This window comes from Patagioenas fasciata, chromosome 18 (assembly GCF_037038585.1).
Source record: "Patagioenas fasciata isolate bPatFas1 chromosome 18, bPatFas1.hap1, whole genome shotgun sequence".
NCBI classification, from domain to species: domain Eukaryota; kingdom Metazoa; phylum Chordata; class Aves; order Columbiformes; family Columbidae; genus Patagioenas; species Patagioenas fasciata.
Window position 1 is genome coordinate 11,817,278 of NC_092537.1, and position 19,553 is coordinate 11,836,830.

General features: G+C 60.4%; 1 protein-coding gene and 1 pseudogene across 1 annotated transcript; both read right to left on the bottom strand.

Moving 5' to 3' along the window:
- Positions 1–994: 994 nt before the first annotated feature.
- Positions 995–12,180, bottom strand: LOC136109473 (fas-binding factor 1 homolog; annotated as a pseudogene).
- A 1,059-nt stretch (positions 12,181–13,239) lies between these two features.
- On the bottom strand, positions 13,240–19,002 carry LOC136109474 (uncharacterized). The gene is made up of 14 exons (XM_071816362.1): positions 18,769–19,002; positions 18,395–18,583; positions 17,061–17,691; positions 16,829–16,923; positions 16,609–16,700; positions 16,336–16,474; positions 15,980–16,168; positions 15,599–15,730; positions 14,939–15,103; positions 14,667–14,785; positions 14,279–14,344; positions 14,031–14,169; positions 13,745–13,883; positions 13,240–13,461 (listed from the first exon to the last, which is right to left on the bottom strand). The coding sequence occupies exons 1-14, from the start codon at positions 19,000–19,002 to the stop codon at positions 13,331–13,333; spliced, it is 2,460 nt and encodes an 819-aa protein (XP_071672463.1). The 3' UTR covers positions 13,240–13,330.
- Positions 19,003–19,553: the final 551 nt, after the last annotated feature.

A 19,553-nucleotide genomic window follows, 5' to 3' on the forward strand; every position in this document is an offset into this window, starting at 1 on the left:
ACCCCGTCCCTACCGCTCCCTGCACAGGGCAGCTGGCATCAGAGCAGTGTCCCCTCCCCAAACCCACTGCACCCCAGTGCTTTGAGCACCCTGGATGTCCAAAATGTCCTTTGCATCCCGAGGTGCCCTGCCTGGGCTGGAGATCCTCCCCAGGCAGCACCCATGTTCTGGGGGCGCCATCCAGACCCAACACGCTGACCATGCCGCCCAACTTCCCCGACGCTCTGGCCACGTTCTCCAAGCTGTAAACCCCTGAGAGCCGGCAGAGCAGCAGCAGCCCCATCTCCTCCATGGCCTGTGCCCGTGGGAGCTTCAGCCCCTTCTGGGCTTCCTTGCCCCACAACCACCAGCCCGCCTGGCTGCCCCCTCCTCACCCACCGCCCATGGCCTCCACCACCCCCTGCCCCCCAGAAAGCCACGGCCACCATGGACGGCCAGAGCCGACTGGGCTGGAGGAGGTGGGGGAGTTGGGGGGGTCCAGGGCCAGGGCGTTGGGAGCGGGGGCTCCCCTGAGAATCGCACTGGAAGAATTTTCAAGGTATTATTTCTAGGGTGGGGGGAGCACACACTGCTGGGGAGGGCACTGGCCCTTGAGAGCCTCTAGATGGCCTTTTCTCCCCTCAGTTTTTAAAAATATATATCTAATGTATATAAACATCCTAGTGCCGAAAGTGATCAGTCACCAAAACAGATCCGAATGACCAAAGTGATTCCATCAGCACAGTGATCCCACCACGGCCAGTGACCAAATGGGTGAGGGGCACAAGTGACAGGGGACAGTATCTGTAAAGGGGTGAGAGAGAGCGTCAGTGAGACGGCACAGATCTGAACCCCAAGGTCCCCCATCACTAACAAGGGCCCCCCCCACACCCACCAGGGCTGGTCGAGCACGCCCTGGTGAAGGTTCTCGGTGTTATTTGAAAATGTTCATTCAAAATGGCATTTTAAGAGGTGGTTTCCTCAGACCAAGCAGAAGCCCACAGGCACAGCTCGTTCACCGGCCCTGTGCCTCACCCCAGCGCCGCATCACGGCTCCCCCAGCCCCCGGCATGGGCCATTTCTTACTGAGAAGCTGACGGAAGACCCAGGTAATGGAGCTGTCCCACTGCCACTGCAAAAACGCCAGCCCTGCCGGGGTCATGGCGTCCTCGTGCTTTCTGTACAAGTCAAACGTGCCAAAGGTTCGCACCTTGAGGCTGCGGCTGGAAACAATAAGAGCACAAGAGCTGAGGTGATTCTCTTTTCTTGCAGCACTCTGGCAGGCAACTACTTCCCCACAGCACCCCAGAGTCTGTGAAACAGAGGTGGAAAACGAAGGCTCGTCAAAAATTCTCCCAGCTTCTCCAGCTCTCTGCACATTCCTGCTCCAGGCTGCTGTGCTGCTGGGCCGTCTGCCCCAGCGCGGCTTCCTGCTCCTTCACCGCCAGCCTCAAGGACCGACCGAAACTGTGGGATTTTTCCAGCGCTTCTAAGTTGCTGACATCAATATCCTCGCCGGGCATCGGCCCCAGCGGGGCTGCCCGCGTGAGAGCGCAGCTGGGAATGGAGAGTGGAGAGAAGCTGCTCAACTCATGTACACCGTGACTCACTTACAAAAGACGCACCCATCGTTAACCAATGACACGGTAAACGCTTTCTGAGCACCTGCAAAAAGAAGGGCTATTTTCAACTTTTAGATCCTTCTGCATGACAAGAGGGAGACAGAAGATTCAGTAACGCATTGATTAGAACCAGAGAGCTTAGTTTATACGTATGACGCGTTGCCAGTAAGAAACAAGGCAATTATAACTAACAATTATAACTGAAGCCGGAGGATCCCCAGTGCTGCCCAGCGCTGATGAAATAAAGAATGCCGCCGAACAGTAGCATTGCCTCTGCCTTTCAGTCCATCTCTTCGTTTCCAGAGAGTTCCCGCTTTCTCCAGAGCGCAAGAGACGAGGCCGAGAGAGCCCGGGAAGAGCCGGAGCCACCCCCGCCTCCCCGAGCCGGCCACGCCAGCAATTCAGCAGCCCGAGCGCTCTCCCCGCCACGCCGCAAGCGGCTCCCGCTGCCCGCGCAGGGGAACCGGGGCTCCCCGGCCCGGGACTCACCGGCCGTGCCGAACGCCCGCCCGCTCCAGACGCCGCTCAGCGCGGCACTCAGCAGGGGCACCGCCATGCTGCGCGCCGCCCGCACTGGAAGGGCCCCGTTCCCATAGCGACGGGGGCTGCGCCGCGCGGAGTCCGGTCTGCAAGGCCCCGCAGCCGTAGCAACGGGTCTGTCTACCGCAGCGCCGGGCTGGGAATGCCCCCCTGCCGCGGCAACGGGGCTGGTTAGCGCGGAGCCTGCCTAGAAACGTCCCCACAGCCCCGCGGGACGGGCTCTGCCCTCCCCGGGAACCCCTCCCCATCGCCGGCCTTGCTGCTCCGACCGGGCAGAGCCCGCGGAAGGCACCGGAGAGGCCCCGCTGTCACCCCGGGGTACCCGGACGGGAGGTGAAGCCCAGCACAAGAGCCAGGGGTTTTTGAGAAATCGGCCCACAAAGGAAAAGCTGCGGTTGCCCGTGGGCTGTGGAACATCCTGGGCGTGCTGGGGAACCGCAGTGCAGAGTCACAGAATCGCAGCCTGGTAGGGCTGAAGGGACCTCTGCAGATCCCCCAGTCCAACCCCTGCTCACGCGGGGTCACAGAGCAGATCACACAGGGAAATGCGTGGGGAGGAAAAAACAGCCTGGGCACGTTGCTTGGGATTGTTGTTTTCTGGAAGACGGCCTTTAAAACCAGAAGAACATCGCGGAACAATCTCCAGACCCAAGGACCCGTGGCAACTGATTTCTGCCCTCAAATTCTGGCTCCATCCTTCCAGGTCAAACTGGCAGTTTCTCCAACCACCGCGTGTGGTTTTTGGCTCCAGGGAAGGACGAGTATTTCCTTCCCAGTTCCATCAGCAAAGCAGTGCCACACGCGGATTCACGTGCACAAACTGTCACAGAAATGTTCTTGGCCCCAGGTTTCCGGTATCAGAGTCTCAGACGTTTGCGCTTTAAAAAATACTTTAATTATGAGATAAGAAACAACTTAAAAGGTACAGCAGAGAAACAGGCCAGACTGGGGGTCTCTCATGGAGGGGGAACACAAGGCAAAAGAGACTTGGGCTTTTAAACTCATTGCTCTAAGAAAGCCTCTCAGAAATGGTGGTCAGGAGCAGGGAGGACGGCCGGGACGCTGGGAGAGGTGAAGCGCAGTAGGGCACTTTCCTCGGGATCGCCAGAAATAACTGCGTAACCTCGGAGAAATCGTGGTGCGGCGAAGGGCAGAAGGACGGACGGGATGCTGACAGACGTGAAGTGGTGTATGGCGCTTTCTTCAGGGACGCCAAGAGGATCTTCTCCTTTTCTAAGTCATCATCCCCCTGAGAAGAGAGGAAGGATGGGTGGGAATGATCCCAGGCAGGGCCACAGAAACAGGGTGACAGTCCAGGGTGTCACTCACCAACAAGAGAAGCATCCCAAAGCCTCCCTCGTGCCATGTCCCCCATGAAGGGGACCCCTCCCCATGCTCCTGCAGAGCCCAGACCCTCGCAGTCTGAGCAAGACCCACAGGGGAAGCCTCCAAGAGCGTCCCTGCCTGGGGAAAGAGCCAGCAGGGACCTGACGGCACAGGATGGGGACATCACAAAGCCAGGGCAAACGGGCTTTAACTCACCTGCCTCTCCCCTCCTGCCCCCTCCGGGCACTGCCCTGGCTCAGAGAGCTCCGCTGAGCCCCTGCAGAGGATGCAGAGGCCAACTCATACCTGAGGTTTATATACAGGGGCACTAAACCAGCCCCCTGACCATCCCAAGCCTCTGGAGACAAAGGTACGAGCGCAGCTGTCCCCCCACAAGTCCCTTCCCACCTGCAGCGCGTGGAAGCCTCACCCAGGGTGCTGGAAAGACCCTCGGTCGGGGCACTGAGGTCCTGGGCTGCGGTCAGCGGTGCCACAGGGTGGTTGAGCAGCTCCTGGCGGGGCTGTTCACGCCGTCTCCTCTGGTGAGCCGTGCTTGATTCTACTTCCAGTTAGTGTCCTGGCAAATTCTGTTTATCTGCTGTTCCATTAAATGATTCATTTTCTTTTCTACCTGCTCACTTGCTTAAGGCTTGCAGGGAGTCTGCAACTGCCAATCGATCTCTAATGCTTTACTGACTTGCAGCACTACCTGTGCAACAAAAGGGGGCCCCCTAGCAGAGGACATCACAGCGGGTACCCCCAATCGGGGTACGGTCTCATTTTACAAAGCTTTAGTTACTGTTCTAGCTTTACTAGTTGGGCAGGGGAATGCTTCTGGCCAACCCAAGAAGGTCTCTGTTAACACACTGCAAGGCAGAGTTTACTGATGTTGGTTCGAGGAGGCAGCCGTCTGGGCTCAGAGACATCCCTCTCATTTCTCTCTTCCCAGCAGCTCATCTCGCAGTATGAGCTGCCAATTTATTTCCAGTTTCCTGATCAGTGTCTCATTCTTGATGCTCCTTGAAATGCATGGTGACAACTTTCCTAGTAACAGCACAGATTCCAACAACTGGAGTATCACATTTAATCTCTTCTCCTTGTGCTGTTAATAAATGTGGCCCTTCTCAAATGTTCCATGGGCACGCACCACTCCCAAAGCACACTTGGAATCTGTCCAAATATTAATCTTCTTCTCGTTGGATAATTTTAAAGCTCGTGTACGTGCAGCTGTCCGGGCAGAAGTCCCAGGAGACAAAGGTTTGCCTTCGATTACCTCGTGGGTAGTTGTTAGGGCATCCCCCGCTCTATCTACTCCTTGCTTTACAAAGCTGCTTCCATCAGTGAACCAGGAGTCTTCGGCGTCTTCCAGCGCCTGTTCCATTAAATCCCGTCTGCTGGAGGAAACAGCTCCCATTGTTTCCAAGCAATCCTGGACCACAGGCTCTGAAACAGACCCACTGAGGAAAGGGGCTGCAGTGACAGCGTTGGTAACGACAACATTCACATCATCCAGTTCCACCAGTACCGCCTGGTATTCAGGAATCTCGAGGGAGATAACCCATGGGTGCCTTTTTGTTCCAGTACGGTTGGTACCGTATGGGACACTTTCTGTCCCACGGTGAACTCAGGAGCTTCCTGTACAGCGAGTCCAAGAGCTGCCACAGCTCCACGACATCCAGGCCAGCCTTGGCTCACTGCATCTGATTGCTTTGGGAAGCAGCAGCCGCTCGGTTCTGAGCTCTTAATTGCTGTGCCAGAACACGCAGAGCAACGCTTTGCCTTTTGTGTGAGCATAACTCCAATGGCTTGGTGATATCTGGGAGACCCAGGTTCTTTGTTTAGTTGTGCAGATGCCCTCAGATGCTTCTCTTGTCCAATTCAACTTGGAAGTCATTTTGTTTCACGGTTCATAGAAAGGCTTTACTCAAAGTCCATAATTATAAACTCAAAGTCTGCACCAACGTGTCATTCTAAGAAATGCCCAGAGCTCTTTTACCGCTGCAGGTTCTGGTGTCCGGCGAACAGCTTCTTGTCGCTCCATCCCCAGCTCTGGTGCCCTCCAGAGATCTCGATTCCCAGATAAGTCACTTGGTGCTGGATCAGCTGGGCGCTCTGTTGGGAAGCTCGATACCCACTGCATCTCACCAAATTTAGCAAACTTGCAGTGCATTGCATACGGTCTTCTTTGGTTTCTGTGGCTGCTCTTTTATCTTGAATGTCACTTCACTTTGTTTGAATGTTATTATTGCTTGCAATTGTTTTCCTAAGTCTCGTCTCCGTAACGGTTTTGGAGACCCAGGCGTAGATAAGAACTTAGGAATTCCATTTTGTCACTTCACCTTGTTTGTATGTTATTATTGCTTGCAACTGTTTTCCTAAGTCTCGTCTCCGTAACGGTTTTGGAGACCCGGGCTTAGATAAGAACTTAGGAATTCCAATTTGTTTCTCCAGTTTCTATTGGATTGGCTGTTGCAGAAAGCTTTGTCTTCTTGGCCAGTAGCTCCCACCACAGGTACAAAATCTTCATCTAATGGTATCAATGCCTGATTCAAAACCAAATCAAACGTTCCAGTATCAACTAAAAACTCAGCTTCTTTTCCATGTTTTCCCAAAGCCTCCCTCGTGCCGTGGTCCCCCATGAAGGGGACCCCTCCCCATGCTCCTACAGAGCCCAGAAACTCGCAGTCTGAGCAAGACCCGCAGGGGAAGGATCACTGCGAAGGAGAGGGGGACGTGTGCCGGGCCATGGGCCGGGCAGCCCTGCCCCGAACCTCTCGGGATCAGAGCAGAGCAGTAGGAAGATGCAGCTGCTGCTTCGGGGAGCACAGACAGACACTACACAACAGCTCAGCATCCCCGCGGGCAGCGGGTGGGAGAGAGGATGGCCCCTGTTCCTCCTGTGCTCCGGGCCTGGTTCCCCAGAGGTCAGGGAACACCGCGGCCAGCGATCAACATGGGGACACGACACTGGCTGTCGGTACCTGGTGTGTGAAATAGTGCCGGTCAGCACATCCATCTCTCGCTCTTTCAGCCACATCACGTGCTGGAGCTGGTCCTCGTGTTTCTTGCGCGGTTCCTCAACAGATTCCCTGCAGGACACGGGGAAGGAGCCCACCACGGGCTGTTACAAACTGGTGCTCCCCGTGACGGGCACCGTGGAAGAGGCTCGGTCGTGGGGCTGAGCACCAGGTCCCAGGAGCTGAGCTGGCAGGCTGGTCTGTTACGGGGCATCCCACGGGCTGCCATCCCCATCTGGGATGGACCACATCTGGGGGTTATGGGCTTCTATACCAAAATCAGATTTCTCATTGGCCCAAAGTCATTGTTCTGAATAAAAGGGATCTGGGGGAGAGAAAACATGGGGTTCAGCCTCTTTCAAAAGGCAACGCATTCCCTCAGAATGAAGTCTCCAGCCAGATCTCCCTGTGTCTGCCTGCAAAGCAAATCCCCACTCCAAAAGCCACTGGGCTGCCCTCAATCCAGGGCTTCTGGACTCTCCATTCTCCTTTCACTGTCTCCCCAAACCATCCCCTGGTTCCTTCACCCAGACCGGGGGCACCGGCACCACGTGCCGCTCGTGCCGCTCTCAGCCCTGCAGCTCCCGCAGCTGCTGCTTCTCCAGCCGGTGCTGCTCCCACAGCTGCTCCAGGTCAAGCTGGTGCTGCGCCAGCAGCTCTGCCCGATCCCGCGCCGTGTCCTGCCGCTCCTGCCGCAGCTGAGCCGCCAGCTGCTCGTTCTGCCACCACAGCATCTCCACCTGCTGCCCGTAGTTGTCCTTCATTATGGTCACTGAGGTCCTGCCGGGAGAGAGCCCGTGAGGGGTCACAGCACCGAACAAGTGTTGCTTTCCTTGCAGTACCTGGCACTCTGCACCCAAAGGTCACATGGGGATTTAGCAGCAGATCGGTGTTGCTGTGCGCGGTGGGAAATGGAGGCAGGGGCTGCTTCACTCTCTGCATTCTGAGCCCTTAGCCCTCTGCTGCTGCGCAATGCGGTGTCCTGATTGGGGATGTGGTGGCAAAGGGACAGAACCCCCACAGCAGCAGTCGGTGGCCGTTGTTGGCATCTCAGCACAGGGAGGTTCTTCCTCTTTCCCGTCACCCTGATGCTGTTAGGAGCAGACCTGGCCCCTTCTCCTCCCCCTGGGTCACCCATGGGCCCCATCCAGCAGGCGCTGGGGCTCACCTGGCTCTCCAGCTCTGCCACACGGGCCTGGGCGCTCAGCAGCTCTGCCCAACAGTCCAATGCTGCTGGGGAGGCGGCCAGCTGGCTGCAAGAAAAAAGCACCCGATGTGGTCAAGCCGAGGAGGCCACGAAAGACAAGATCCCTCCTCAACGCCAGTTCCTGCCTCGCAGGTGAAAGGCAGGATTCAGCCTCTTGGCTGCCGAGGGAGCAGAGACCCCAACAGCTCCGTTCTTGGTGCTCCCCTGGCTGCATCCGCCCCCTTCCCCGGGCACCCCCACCTCACACCCCCTGCCCACCGCTCCAGGCACGGGGGCTGCAATTCCCTTCTGAGCCCCATTGGGACGGCACAAGTCTGAACCTGCCGAGGGGAATGGGACTGTGGGCTGGATCAGCGCGACAAAGACCCGCGGCATTACCCCAACTGGATACCAGAAAGTGCTTAACACGAATTGGGTCAATCTGAGGCAAGCGCTGCTGAGAGCTGCTGCTGCAGCAGCCACACGTGGAGCAGACGGGAGTGCTGCGGCCATTGACCGGGCCTTTACCTGCCGGGAGAGCGGGGACCCGGCCCTTCGCCCGTGGTCTCTGAGGGCTCGGCCTTTGTGTCTTGGGCCTCCGAGGGTTTGTTCTTTTTCTCTTGCGCCTCCGAGGGCTCAGCCTTTTTCTCCTCAGTCTCAGAGGGCTTGGCTTTCTACTCCTGGGTCTCCATAGTGTTGGCCTTTATCTCCTGTGCCTTGGCCTGTTCTTCGGCTCTGCTGGGAGCCAAAGCATCGATCATCCAGTCCATTGGGTCGGGTTTAGGCGCTGCCTCCTCTGCAGCCCCAAACTGGCTGGGGGGCTCCATGAAATCCTCATCCTCCCAGCCCAGCCAGTCGTCTCCGGCCCTTCTCCTCCGCACGGGGTTCCGTCTGCGGGGAGGACGAGGTGTGGAGCGGGGCTCTGGGTTTGTTTCGCTGCTGCTGTTGGCAGAAAACCTGAGGAAGGAGAAGCAGTTGCAGACCTGCCTGCGAGGGGACCCGGGGACCTGCCTGCTCCGCCTCAGGGACAGCGACGCTCCAGACACACGCACAGCACCGTACCTCACCAACTGCCCCACCACCGGCTGTACCGCGGGCCTGGAGCCCATCGAGGGCTTGTACTCTCCGAAGACAAGCTCCTTCTTGTTCCCGCGCCCTTCCTCCTCTGTTCAGACAAGGAGCCTTGAGTCAGCGCCCAGAGGAGCAGCTGCTGCAAAGACACCAGCCCTCCCCTCCTCCTCCTCCTCCTCCTCCCAGGCTGCCTCGAGGGCAGAGCACAACCCTTGTGCATGAGCCGCCTTCCGCCCCGCTGACCCAGAGCCCCTTGACCGCCCTGCTCAGCCCGACACAAAGGGCATTTCCCCTGCAAGGCCACGAGAAATCAAGCTCGCTAGCCCAAGCCAATGCTGTCACCTCTGCAGACCTGCCCAACGTCCCTGGCTGGGCTCACCTGGCTGCTTCTGGGACTTTTTATCCACTTTGCACTCCCTATGCTCTCCCGTACCTGGCTTTTCCAGGACTTTGGCCGCGGAGCCTCGTCCGAACAAGCCGTCCAGCGTGGAGCGCGCTGGCCGGAGCTCCGCTCTGTGGGGACACGGTGGCAGATGGTTTCTCCCAGAGGCAGGGCTGTCCCTCCTCACACAGCCTGGCCAGGCTGCTCTGGCTCTTCTCTGCCAAACCAGCTGCTCTTGCCCCTTGCTGGGACCCACGGGCAGAAGCTCCGGCATCCCCCCCCAGCACGGTGGCACCAGCTCAACACTCAGCCCACCCCCTGCGTTACTGCCATTGCCTCCTCACTGCCCTTACTCTTTTTTTGGGCCTTTGCCACGTCTCAGCACATCCAACAGGTCGTCGTCTTCAGCATCTTCAAACATCGACGTCTTCTTCCTCTGGACCGGGGCCACGGTGCGCAGGGGCGTCTGGCGTGGGGGCAGCTCTGGGGATGGGATCGCCCATGAGAGGAGGTTTGAGCAGGGTGGGGTTTGGTTTTTTAAAGAACAAGAGATCAAAGCAGCCCTGCCTGCTCTTCTCTCCCTGGACCATTTACAAAGTCCTTTTTCAATGTCTTTTCCGTGACTGAACCTCACAGCAAGTGACAAAGCGGCAACGCGCCACTGCCTGCTCTGCGCCCCTGCATCCACTGCTGGGACATGGCTGGGGGTCACTGACACTGGGGTTTCCAGCTCCGGCAACACCAGGAGCTTCTTGAGCTTTGCAAGTTTCCAATCAGATTGTTCCAGCCCCTCTTCACCCAAAGGCCCTGCTCTAAACACACCCTGGCTCTTGCCCCAACCCACCGGCTGCTACTGGTGTCCAGAGTGGATTTATCGGGGCAAAGGCCATTTGAGGTGACTATCAGACCCATGAGCGTCCCCGCTGCAGGAACAAGAGGGGCGAGTGCCTGTAACACTGCCCAGTGCAGCTGGGACCCACCCAGAAGTGCCCCAGCTGGGCTTTGCCGTGGACCGGGGATGCTACAGCCACCCAAATCCTGACCACGAAAACTTGTTGTCCTTTGGCACGGTGCACAACAGGCCGGGTGAGGCCCAAGGGAAGATCTGAGCCTCCCTTCCCGGAAAGGAAAGGCCAGTTCTGTAACCTGGGGCACTCCCTGAGCTGTGGCACAACCAACCCCGTTATCAAGCTGCTCTAGAAATGACCGCACTGCTTAATCAGAGATGGGACTGGATGGCTTTCCATTTCATCAGCTGGGACCTCACACAAACTCAGCCAGGCTGCCGATTCCTTTCTTACAAGGAGGAGGCATCCAGCAACCTGCTTACCTTTCCTGCTGCTCTGTTCTGCTGTTGTCTCAGAGCTGCACTCAGTGCCACGTTTTACAGGCATCTTCTGTGGGCCAGAATTGGGTTTCGATGTCCTCAGGAAATCCCAGTCCCGGTCGTCCTTGTCCTGGAAAGCAAGAGGATGAGGACGGGCACAGGGCGAGCGCAGCGGATGCCTCAGCACTGCTTCTCCCTTGGGAGGCTGGTGCTTGGGGCCGCGGCTGCAGCGCACGGGGGCTGAGACGGGGGGATTTCGGTACTTGAAACGCTCTGAGCCCTGAGTCCTGTGCTGAGATCCTGCTGCTGCCTCTGAGAGAAGCGTCAGGAACACCCAAGGCCATTGCTTTGGGTGAGGGCTCTTCCTACGACGCTGGAGCCGAAGCACACCCAGGAAGGCTGGGCTGCAGCAGCGGGTGCCCCCGGGCTTTGCTCCATCCTCGGTACCTGGAAGCCCGTCTCCCACCAGCCACCCACTCCCCTCTCCTGGCTTTTTGCTCCTGCCAGTGATGCCAGAGAGCTCAGCCCCAGCCCTCAGGACATCCAGGCTCTCTCCCCACGTTTGGGCTCACCCCTGCAGCTGCCTTGTTCTCTCCAGTCGGGGCAGGGAGCGGGTGCAGAAGCTGAGGAGGGGGCAGGTCAGGAGGACGTGGGGAGCACGCAGAGATCTGAAAGGCACTCACTCCTTGGTGACCCGCGCGCTGGTCTTCAAGGCTCTCCCACCGGCTGTAAAACGGGGTTCAACTGGAAACACACAGGGAGAGATCAGGATGATGGACACGGGCATAGCCCTGGCCTGGGCACTCCACGGGGGGATTAGCCGGCTTCTCACGGAGCTGCACCTTCCACACAAGGATGGTGACCATTGCGGTAGCCAGGGTTGCCACCTCACCCCAGTGTCCCCCTCCTCCGCCCCAGGCATTCCCAGCAGACCAAAGCACCTGCGCACAGTGAAAGGAGACCAGGCCAGTGCACTTACCACTTAAACCTCTCTTGGCTTGCGTAGCCTGTGGAGAAAGACAAATTCCCTCATTAGAAAACCAAGCCAGTCTGAGCTGGACTGTCTCAGCACACTCAAGCCAGAGGCAGGTTTCTCCCGAGAACCCCAGCAGCACCAGCGACGCCCTCGTCCCGCCCGCGCTGCTTGGGAAATGGCAGCTGAAAGCCCGGGGGAGCGGAGAGATGTGACCCCTTCAGTGACACCAGGGGGCTCAGCCCCTCCTGCCTCGGGATGGCTCCTGCCTCCCAACCAGTGCCAGAGCAGCACTGAGCATTTCCCGGGCCTGCCTGAGCACCCGTCACACTCACCATCGCAAGAGCCGGGCTTTCCCTTGCTCCAGAGGGTGTCTCCGCAGATTCCTCCGATGTCAACCCCCACGGGGGGACCGAAGATCCTTGGTCGCGTCCACACTCTGACCTGCAGGGACAGGAGGATTTCCCCACTTGCTGTTCAACCTGCGTCCCTCTGCCACCCCCCCGGCTGGCTCCCTGCTGCTCGGACCTCTCCAAGCCCCTCAAAAACCAGGCTCCAGCTCAGCCTTAAACACACCTGCCCTCGTGCCCCCGGCCCCGAGCACGCACAGGCCTGGTGGCCATGGCCGCGGTGTCCCGATCCCTGGGCTCAGGGCAGCCCTGGACCCGCCCGCAGCAGCACCGCCCGGTCCCGCCCGGCCCCTCCCGACCCCACCTGGCCTGGCCCGGCCCTTCTCCTCTTGCTGGTGCTGGGACATGGAGTCCCTGGTGGGCCTGAGGCCGGGCCGGACGCTCCAGCCCCGGCAACTCCGATACTCCCGGGGGAGATTCAAACCTCTGCAGATCCCCCAGTCCAAGCCCTGCTCACGCAGGGTCACAGAGCAGATCACACAGGTGGGTCCAGGCGGGTTTCAATGTCTCAGAGGAGACTCCACACCAGCTCTGGGCAGCCTGGGCCAGGCTCTGGCACCTCCCAGCAAACAAGTTTCTGCTCATGTTCAGATGGAGCCTCCTGTGTTTCAGTCTGTGCCCGTTGCCCCTCACCCTGGCGTTGGGCACCACTGAACAGTCTGGTCCATCCTCTGACAGCCACCCTGAGATATTGATCCCATTGATCAGATCCCTCTCAGCTTCTCTTCTCCAGCTCAACAGCCCCAGCTCTCTCAGCATTTCCTCAGAAGCAAAATGCTCCAAAACCCTCAGCACCTTTGTAGCCACCGCTGGACTCTCCCCAGTAATTCCTTGTCCTTCTTAAACTGGGGTGCCCAGAACTGGACACACCACTCAGATGGGGCCTCACGAGTGCAGAGCAGAGGGGGAGGATTCACCTCCCTTGACCTGCTGGCCACACTCCTACTCACGCAGCCCAGGTACCATTGGCCTCTTGACCACGGGAGACGTTGCTGGCTCACGGTCAACCTGTTGTCAAGCAGAGCTCCTGTGACAGCTCGGCCTTGCCCGGCCTTGCAGCTCGGCTCCTGCTGCTGCTCTCCCGGCTGCCGACAGTCAGCCCGGCATCTTGCACAGCTGCCTGGTTACCTCCTCACCCCATCCCCCCAGTTAGGCCCAGGGGGTGCTTCTTAAGCCCATGGACACCTCAGCCCCACCCGGGGTGCAGGATGGGCCTTTGCTGGCTCTGCCCTGATGCCCAGTGGTTTGCTCCCAGTGCTCCCTCTGGAGGGGGTCTGGATACCACTGGATCCACCTGGGCACCCCCAAAGTGCCTTTTTAGCACTTATTTGTCTCCTGAAAAAGCAAACACAGGGGGGCTTTCTCCCATCCTGCCCCAGGGACCTCCACTCAGACCACACTGGCACTTGGTTGCTCATGGCCGTTTATTGTAGCTGTTGCTTGCTCAGCGCCCGAGGCGGTGGGACCGGGGCCCGGGACCCCCGTCCTGCCCGGCTGTCAGGGCACTGATTTATTGCGGAGTGGCAGGAGGTGCACCAGCAGCTTCGGTGCCTGGGTGAGGCGTGCGGGAGACGAGGCAGATCGGTTCTTCGGCGCGGCGGGTTGGTGCTGCAGTGAGGAGGAGGTACCTGGGGGCGAGGGGCAGGGTCAGCCACAGGCACCCACAAACAGGGTCCTGCCCCCACCCTGAAGCACACAGGCTGTTGTCCCACACTGCCAGCACCACCCGCCATGTCCCCCCAGCTCCCTCCAGCTCCACCATGAGGAGCGGCTGCCCCAGCAGCCAGTGCTGCCCCCGCACCCCAGCCCAGACCCCAGACTCCCGTCCCACCCAGCCCAGCTGCGGGCACAGACCCATCCCCCCAGACAGCAGGGTGTCCTCCGCCCCCCGGTGCCCTGACAGGGCCACACTTGGCCGGCTCATTGAGGTCGTGGTGTTTGGCGTCCCCCTTTGCTTTGAGGACAGCTCAGAGCTCTCCGTTACAGACGGCTGCTTGTTCTGTTGCTTCCCATCAGTGCCGTCCTGGCCCAACAGCTGCATCGCGTCCTTCTGGGAAGGGGAGAGCGTGTGACCCAAACACGGGGCCCCATTCCGCATCCTCCAGCAACCCTCCCCCAGCCAGCTCTCCGTGGGGAAATTGAGACACAGATCCCCCTGCAGGCTCAGCATCCCCCTCCCCACCTCCATCATCCCTACCTTGTTGGGGCTGCGGGCACTGGCTTGGGATGGCCGTGGAATGCTGGGCGGTTGGGGCTGGAAGCGTGGGGGCCTGACAGTGTGTGGGCCCCCACAGCTCCGCGGAACAGTGGGGTATCTGCACTCGCCCGTCCGCTCCCTGTGGGACAGGACACGGGGTGCTCAGTGCCTGGCAGGTGGCACCCCATGTGTCACTCGATTCCAGGGAGGGGTCAGGGGGTGCTCCCTGTTCGGGGGCAGTTACTCACGGTCCAGGCGCCAGCATGTTGACGGGCCGGTCGCAGGACAGGCAATGGAAACCAGGTAGCAGCTGCCTGGAGAGGGGAGAAAAGGGCTGGGGAGCTCCTGGGGGGCACAGCCCCACCTGCACACCGTCCCCTGCCACAAAAAGCCTCTGCACCCACCCCCCAAGACTGGTTCAGGAGGGCTCCTCCCACACGTGCCCCCTCATTGTGCCGCCTCCGTCGCTGGGAAGCTGCAGCTGGCAGGAGCACAAGGCACAGCCACTTGCTCAGCATCCCCAGGGGCGCTGCCCACTCGGCTCCCACGCCAGGGTACCACAGCGGCACGAGCTGGGACAGCCAGCAGGAACAGGGCCGGCACTGCCAAAGCCACCGCTGTCCCCATCGCACTCACTTCCTAATCCCAGCGGCATCGTCACGCTCTGGCTGCAGCACCTTCTGCAGCTGCCGGCTGAGGCTCTTCCAACGCTCCTCCTGCTGCTGCCGGAACGCCCCCAGCTCCCGGCGGTCCAGCTGTGGACGGGTGACACCCTCAGCCATCTACCCCAGGATGGGACATGGCGGTCCCCAGGGGGACAGCCAGGAGGGGGCACCATCGCAAGGATGCTGCCTCAGGCTGCCAGGCCCCCAAGGTGCCAGTTCTGCATGGAGGGGACGAGCCCTCACCTTACAGTCCATCTGCCTTTGGAGCTCTTGCTGGAACTGTTGACAGTCCTGCTCCTGGCCTGTCACCCGGCTCGTCACCTTCTCCATCCCCTTGTTCAGCTGCTCCATGCACGCCTCAAACTGGCTGCGACTGACTTTGTCAGCCAGGGCGGCCTTGTCTACCTTCTAGCAATGGGGAAAGGCAGGAGAGCGGTTGGAGACAGGATGGAGGGACAACGGGAGAGGGAGAAGTGGCTACGTGGATCTGTTCACCCCATCGCCCCCGTGGGGTTGGTCCCACCAGCCGAAGGGACTCAGGATCACAGAGGGACCTGGCAAAGGACCCGCAGCCGGGCTGGAAATCCTCCCTCCCCCTGGCTGGTTCTGTCAGCCGGCACCCAAGGGACAAGGGGTGTTTGTCACCCTGCCCAGGACACCCTTGACTGGCACCAGGGACCCTCGAGCCCATACCTCATCGATTCCCAGGCAAAAAGCAGCCCGTGATGCCACGGTAGGGTCGGAGCTGACCCCCGGCCAGCCGAGCACCCCCTGCCTCCCCACCCCATCAGAAACCTCCAGGAAAGGCATCGGGAAGCTGTGCAGGGCTGCGAGCAGGGTGGCAGGGGGACAGATCCCTTGGGGTCCCAGCCTGGGCTCTGCCTGCGGGTTACAGACACTCACCTTGATGTCATTCTGCTCCTGCTGGCGATCCTGCTGGAGGTTTGCAAGGCCCGAGCTGAACTTCTCATAGTCCTTTTGGAGCTGCATGATGCTGGCCTGGAGGCACTTGAGCTGCTCGTCCTGCTGCAGGGACTAAGAGGACAAGGCGGTGCTGAGCAAGGAGGGTGGCTGCCCCGCAGGGACAGACCCAGGGTATTTTGGCTGGTGGCCACGGGCTTTCAGTGCAAGCAGAACATTTTCTCCAAGGCTTTAATTCCCTTCCATGCTGCTGACTCCCACAAGCCAATTAGGGGGGCAGCCAGGGGCTCCCCCGCGTTACAGCAAAGCAGAAATGCCTGGGGGGTCCTAGCAGCTCAAGCCCCCTACACTGCATCTCCTTACCTGTCTCCTCCACTTTTCATAATTGTCCACCTTGCCGCCCGCCTTCTGGGCCAGGGACGCCACCTGCTCCTCGAGCTTCTCGCAGCGCTGGAGGAGCTTCTCCAGCAGCACCATGGTGTCCAGGCTGCAGACGTGGCACCCTGCCTGCTCGTGTCCCCCGCTCTGCGCCGTCGCTCTCGGCTCGTCCACCTGCTGGCAGGGGAGGAGGAATCAGCTCTGAGCCGGGCTGGATGCGGCCCACAAGCGCAGGTGCCGTGGAGGCTCCATGACCCCATCGAGCCAGGGGCCGTGGCCGGGACCCCGCCAGGGCTCCCCCCGAGCCAGCCATGGTTGGGAGCGCTGCCCCCGGGCCTCACCTCTGCCTGCAGCTGCTGCGCTGTCTCCATCACCAACAGATTCACGTACTCGGCCGCAAGGTGTTCCAGCTCGGCCTGAGTCGGCTCCTGCTGCTTCCCCAACTCCTTCCGCTCTGCCTTGACCTTCTGTCCCTTGGGCCTGGCCAGCGAGACGGGGGCAGGGGCAGGCTTAGCCTTTGTGGGGGTGTCCCCTGCCCCCCAAACTGGGATGCTCTCAGACCCCAGGTTCCCTCGCAGCCCTGCGAGGTAGGAAACCCTCTCCCATTCTTTTACCGTGGCTGTTGGGTCATCTGGGCGCTGCCGTCTGCTTTCCTGCCGGCTCCAGCCGCCCTCATCTTTCTGGGAGCATCCTCCACCTTGCTGATCTGCGAACGGCAGTGGGGGCAGTGAGGGCACAGCCCCCTGTGTCATTCCGGCACGGGGACCCTTCGGCTGCCCCCTCCCTGCCCAAACTGGCATCCCCGCAGCCCCTCGGGGACTGCTGCCGGCTCACCTTCTCCTCCTGCCCGTGGAGGGCCCTGGCCATGTCTTGCAGGAACGACATCTGGCACTTGAGGTCGGCCAGGATGCTGGTGATGCTCTGCCGGCCTAGAGGGACATGGTGCAAGGGGATGTGCTGTCGGTGACGGGGTCTCACCCTTGGGGCCAGGCTCTGAGCATGACGAGCTCCTGAGCCAGGGTGTCCCCACAGCAAACAACCCCCGCCAGCCCCCCCGTGCTCTCACCTCCCTCCGGGAAGAGCCGGCGCACGTTCTCAAGATCCGCGCGTTCTGCTTTTGCAGATTTCAGCTGCTCCACCTCCTCCTTCAGACCAGTGCAGACGTTGCCGAGCTGCCCAACCTGGGAGAGAACCTCCCGCATCTCCGACTCATAGCTGGAGATGATGGTGGAGCCCGAGGAGCGCCAGGGCATGGCCCGCTCTTCGGCATCCTCTGGGATGGTGGCTTGGGAGCTGGAGGACCCAGGCTGCACCCCAGGGGTGGTGGTGTGGGTCCCAGGTGATCCTGGCTGTTTCCCCAAGGTGCTGGTCTGGGTGTCAGGGGCCCCTGGCTGTCTTCCCAGGCGGGTGCTGGCCTGGCTGCCCCGTGATCCTGGCTGCATCCCCGGGCTGGTGACATTGGCATCAGTAGACCTCATGTGGTCAGAGGGAGTGCCTGACAACTTCACAGGGGTCACTGGTTCCCCCTGTGTCCCTGCTTGCATCCCCGGGGAGCCAGACCCTGCAGTCCCCTTGCTGGTCTCCATCCCAGGCTGTGTCCCACGTCCCTTCGGCCCCAGTGCTGAGCTCTTCCTGGCCTGGCTGTCCGTGGCCACCTGGGTGGGATCGGCGGGGGCAGACTGGCCCCCAGCGCCCTCCTGGGAAGAAGAGGCAAAGGGCAGCACGGTTACTGGCAGCTGGGCAGCCGTGAGGACAGACCCCAGAACCCCCCGCCATGTCCCCAGTCCCTGTCCCCAAACCACCATCTCACGGGGATAAAGTCGTGTTCCACATGAGAGCCCAAATGCAAAGGCATCACGGGGTCAGCCCGGCCATGGAGCCGGGGGGATGGAATCCCCAGGGATGGGACCCCCAGCATCACTGCCCAGCACCCCAAACCCACAGGCTGTGCCCCGAGGCAGGAGGGCTGGTGTCCCCGAGGGAGCGGGGATGCAGCCGCCTCCTGTCCCTGCGCAGCCCGGCAGCGTCCTGGGGCTTCCCCTGGAGCTGGGTGAGGAGAGAGACACCCGTTCAGATGTGGGAGTGGGATTTAAAGAGAATCCCCAAATGAATGGGGCAGGAGCCACAGAGACGCTGGGCAGGGCTGTGCCTGGGGGCCGCGGCAGAATTCCACGAGCAGAGCTTTATCTCCCCTCCTTCCCCTCCCATGGTTCTGTTTTGAGGGCTCTCTAGTTCAAAAGTGCCTTAGCAACTCTTGGGACACCCTTCCCACTCTTCCCTCCTGCTGCCCTCCACGCTGGTGACAACGATGGCCACAGAGCAGGGGCGCAGGCTGACAGGGAGAGAAGCGGGGAGGGGACGAGAGCCCAGCTCCCTGCTGGGGCACCAGGGGACACCCACCAGGCCAAGCGTCTCCTGGATCTCCTGGATGTCCTCTGCCAGGCCGGAATGCGCCTCCTGCATCGCCCGCATGTCCTCTGCCAGGCCGACATGCACCTCCTGCATCTCCCGCATGTCTTCTGCCAGGCCGGACTGCACCTCCTTAAACTTGTTGATCTCCTCCCACAGATCCTGGAGCGAAGCCCTTTTCTGGGAGAGCGGGTGTCGGGGTGAGCCCAGGGGAGGGTCCCTGGGGACCTGGACCCCGCTGTGCTCTGCTGCGGGAGCTCGGGCTTAACCCAGCCCTTGGGCTGAGGGCGGCACGAGGGCAGCGCGGAGCCCAGAGGAGGGGGCGTCTCGTGGGGGAGCACCCAGGGACCAGCAAGAGGTTCTACCTTGCAGATGTCTCTCTCCTTCTCTTCCTGGCCAGGCTGTTCCTTCGTGACCTTGTCCTTCCCTAAGCTGGGGGTCGGGCTCTGCCCTGGCTCCAGGACGGACAGCTCCTGCTGGTCTGGCTGCCCGATGATCATGGCTTTCAGCAGCTTGTGCAGCGCCACCAAATCCACAACCCCAACTTCGGGTGTCCCGATGGCAGCGTCCAGCATCTCCAACAGACTGCGTGTGGCCATCGCTGCTGTTCTGCCTGAAAACACTGAACCCGAAGTAGGGAGACAGGAGCTTTTCTGTCCGGAGGTGATCTTGGAGGGATGGACAAGACAGCAGCCTTTCTCCTGCTCCTTCTTGCCACAGAAAGCGATCAGTCACCAAAACAGATCCAAGTTCCGAAAGCAATCCGAGCGATGGAAGTGATCCAGTCACCAAAGCAATCCAAGTGCAGAAAGTGATCAAACCACCAAAAGCGGTTCAACCACCAAAAGCGATTCCACCACCAAAAGCGATGCAACCACCAGAAGTGATCCCACCACCAAAAGTGAAGCAACCACCAACAGCGATCCCACCACCAAAAGCGATCCAACTGCCAAAATGAGTCCACCACCACAGTGATACCACCACGGCAAGTGATCCCACCACGGCCAGTGACCAAATGGGCGAGGGGCACAGGTGACAGGGGACAATATAGTGTCTCTGTTGCCTGGCAACAGCTGCTCCAGGAGCCAGCGGGCGCCGCCCTGGTCATTGTGATGAAGTTATCCGCGGGATGGGAGGTGCTGAGGGTCCC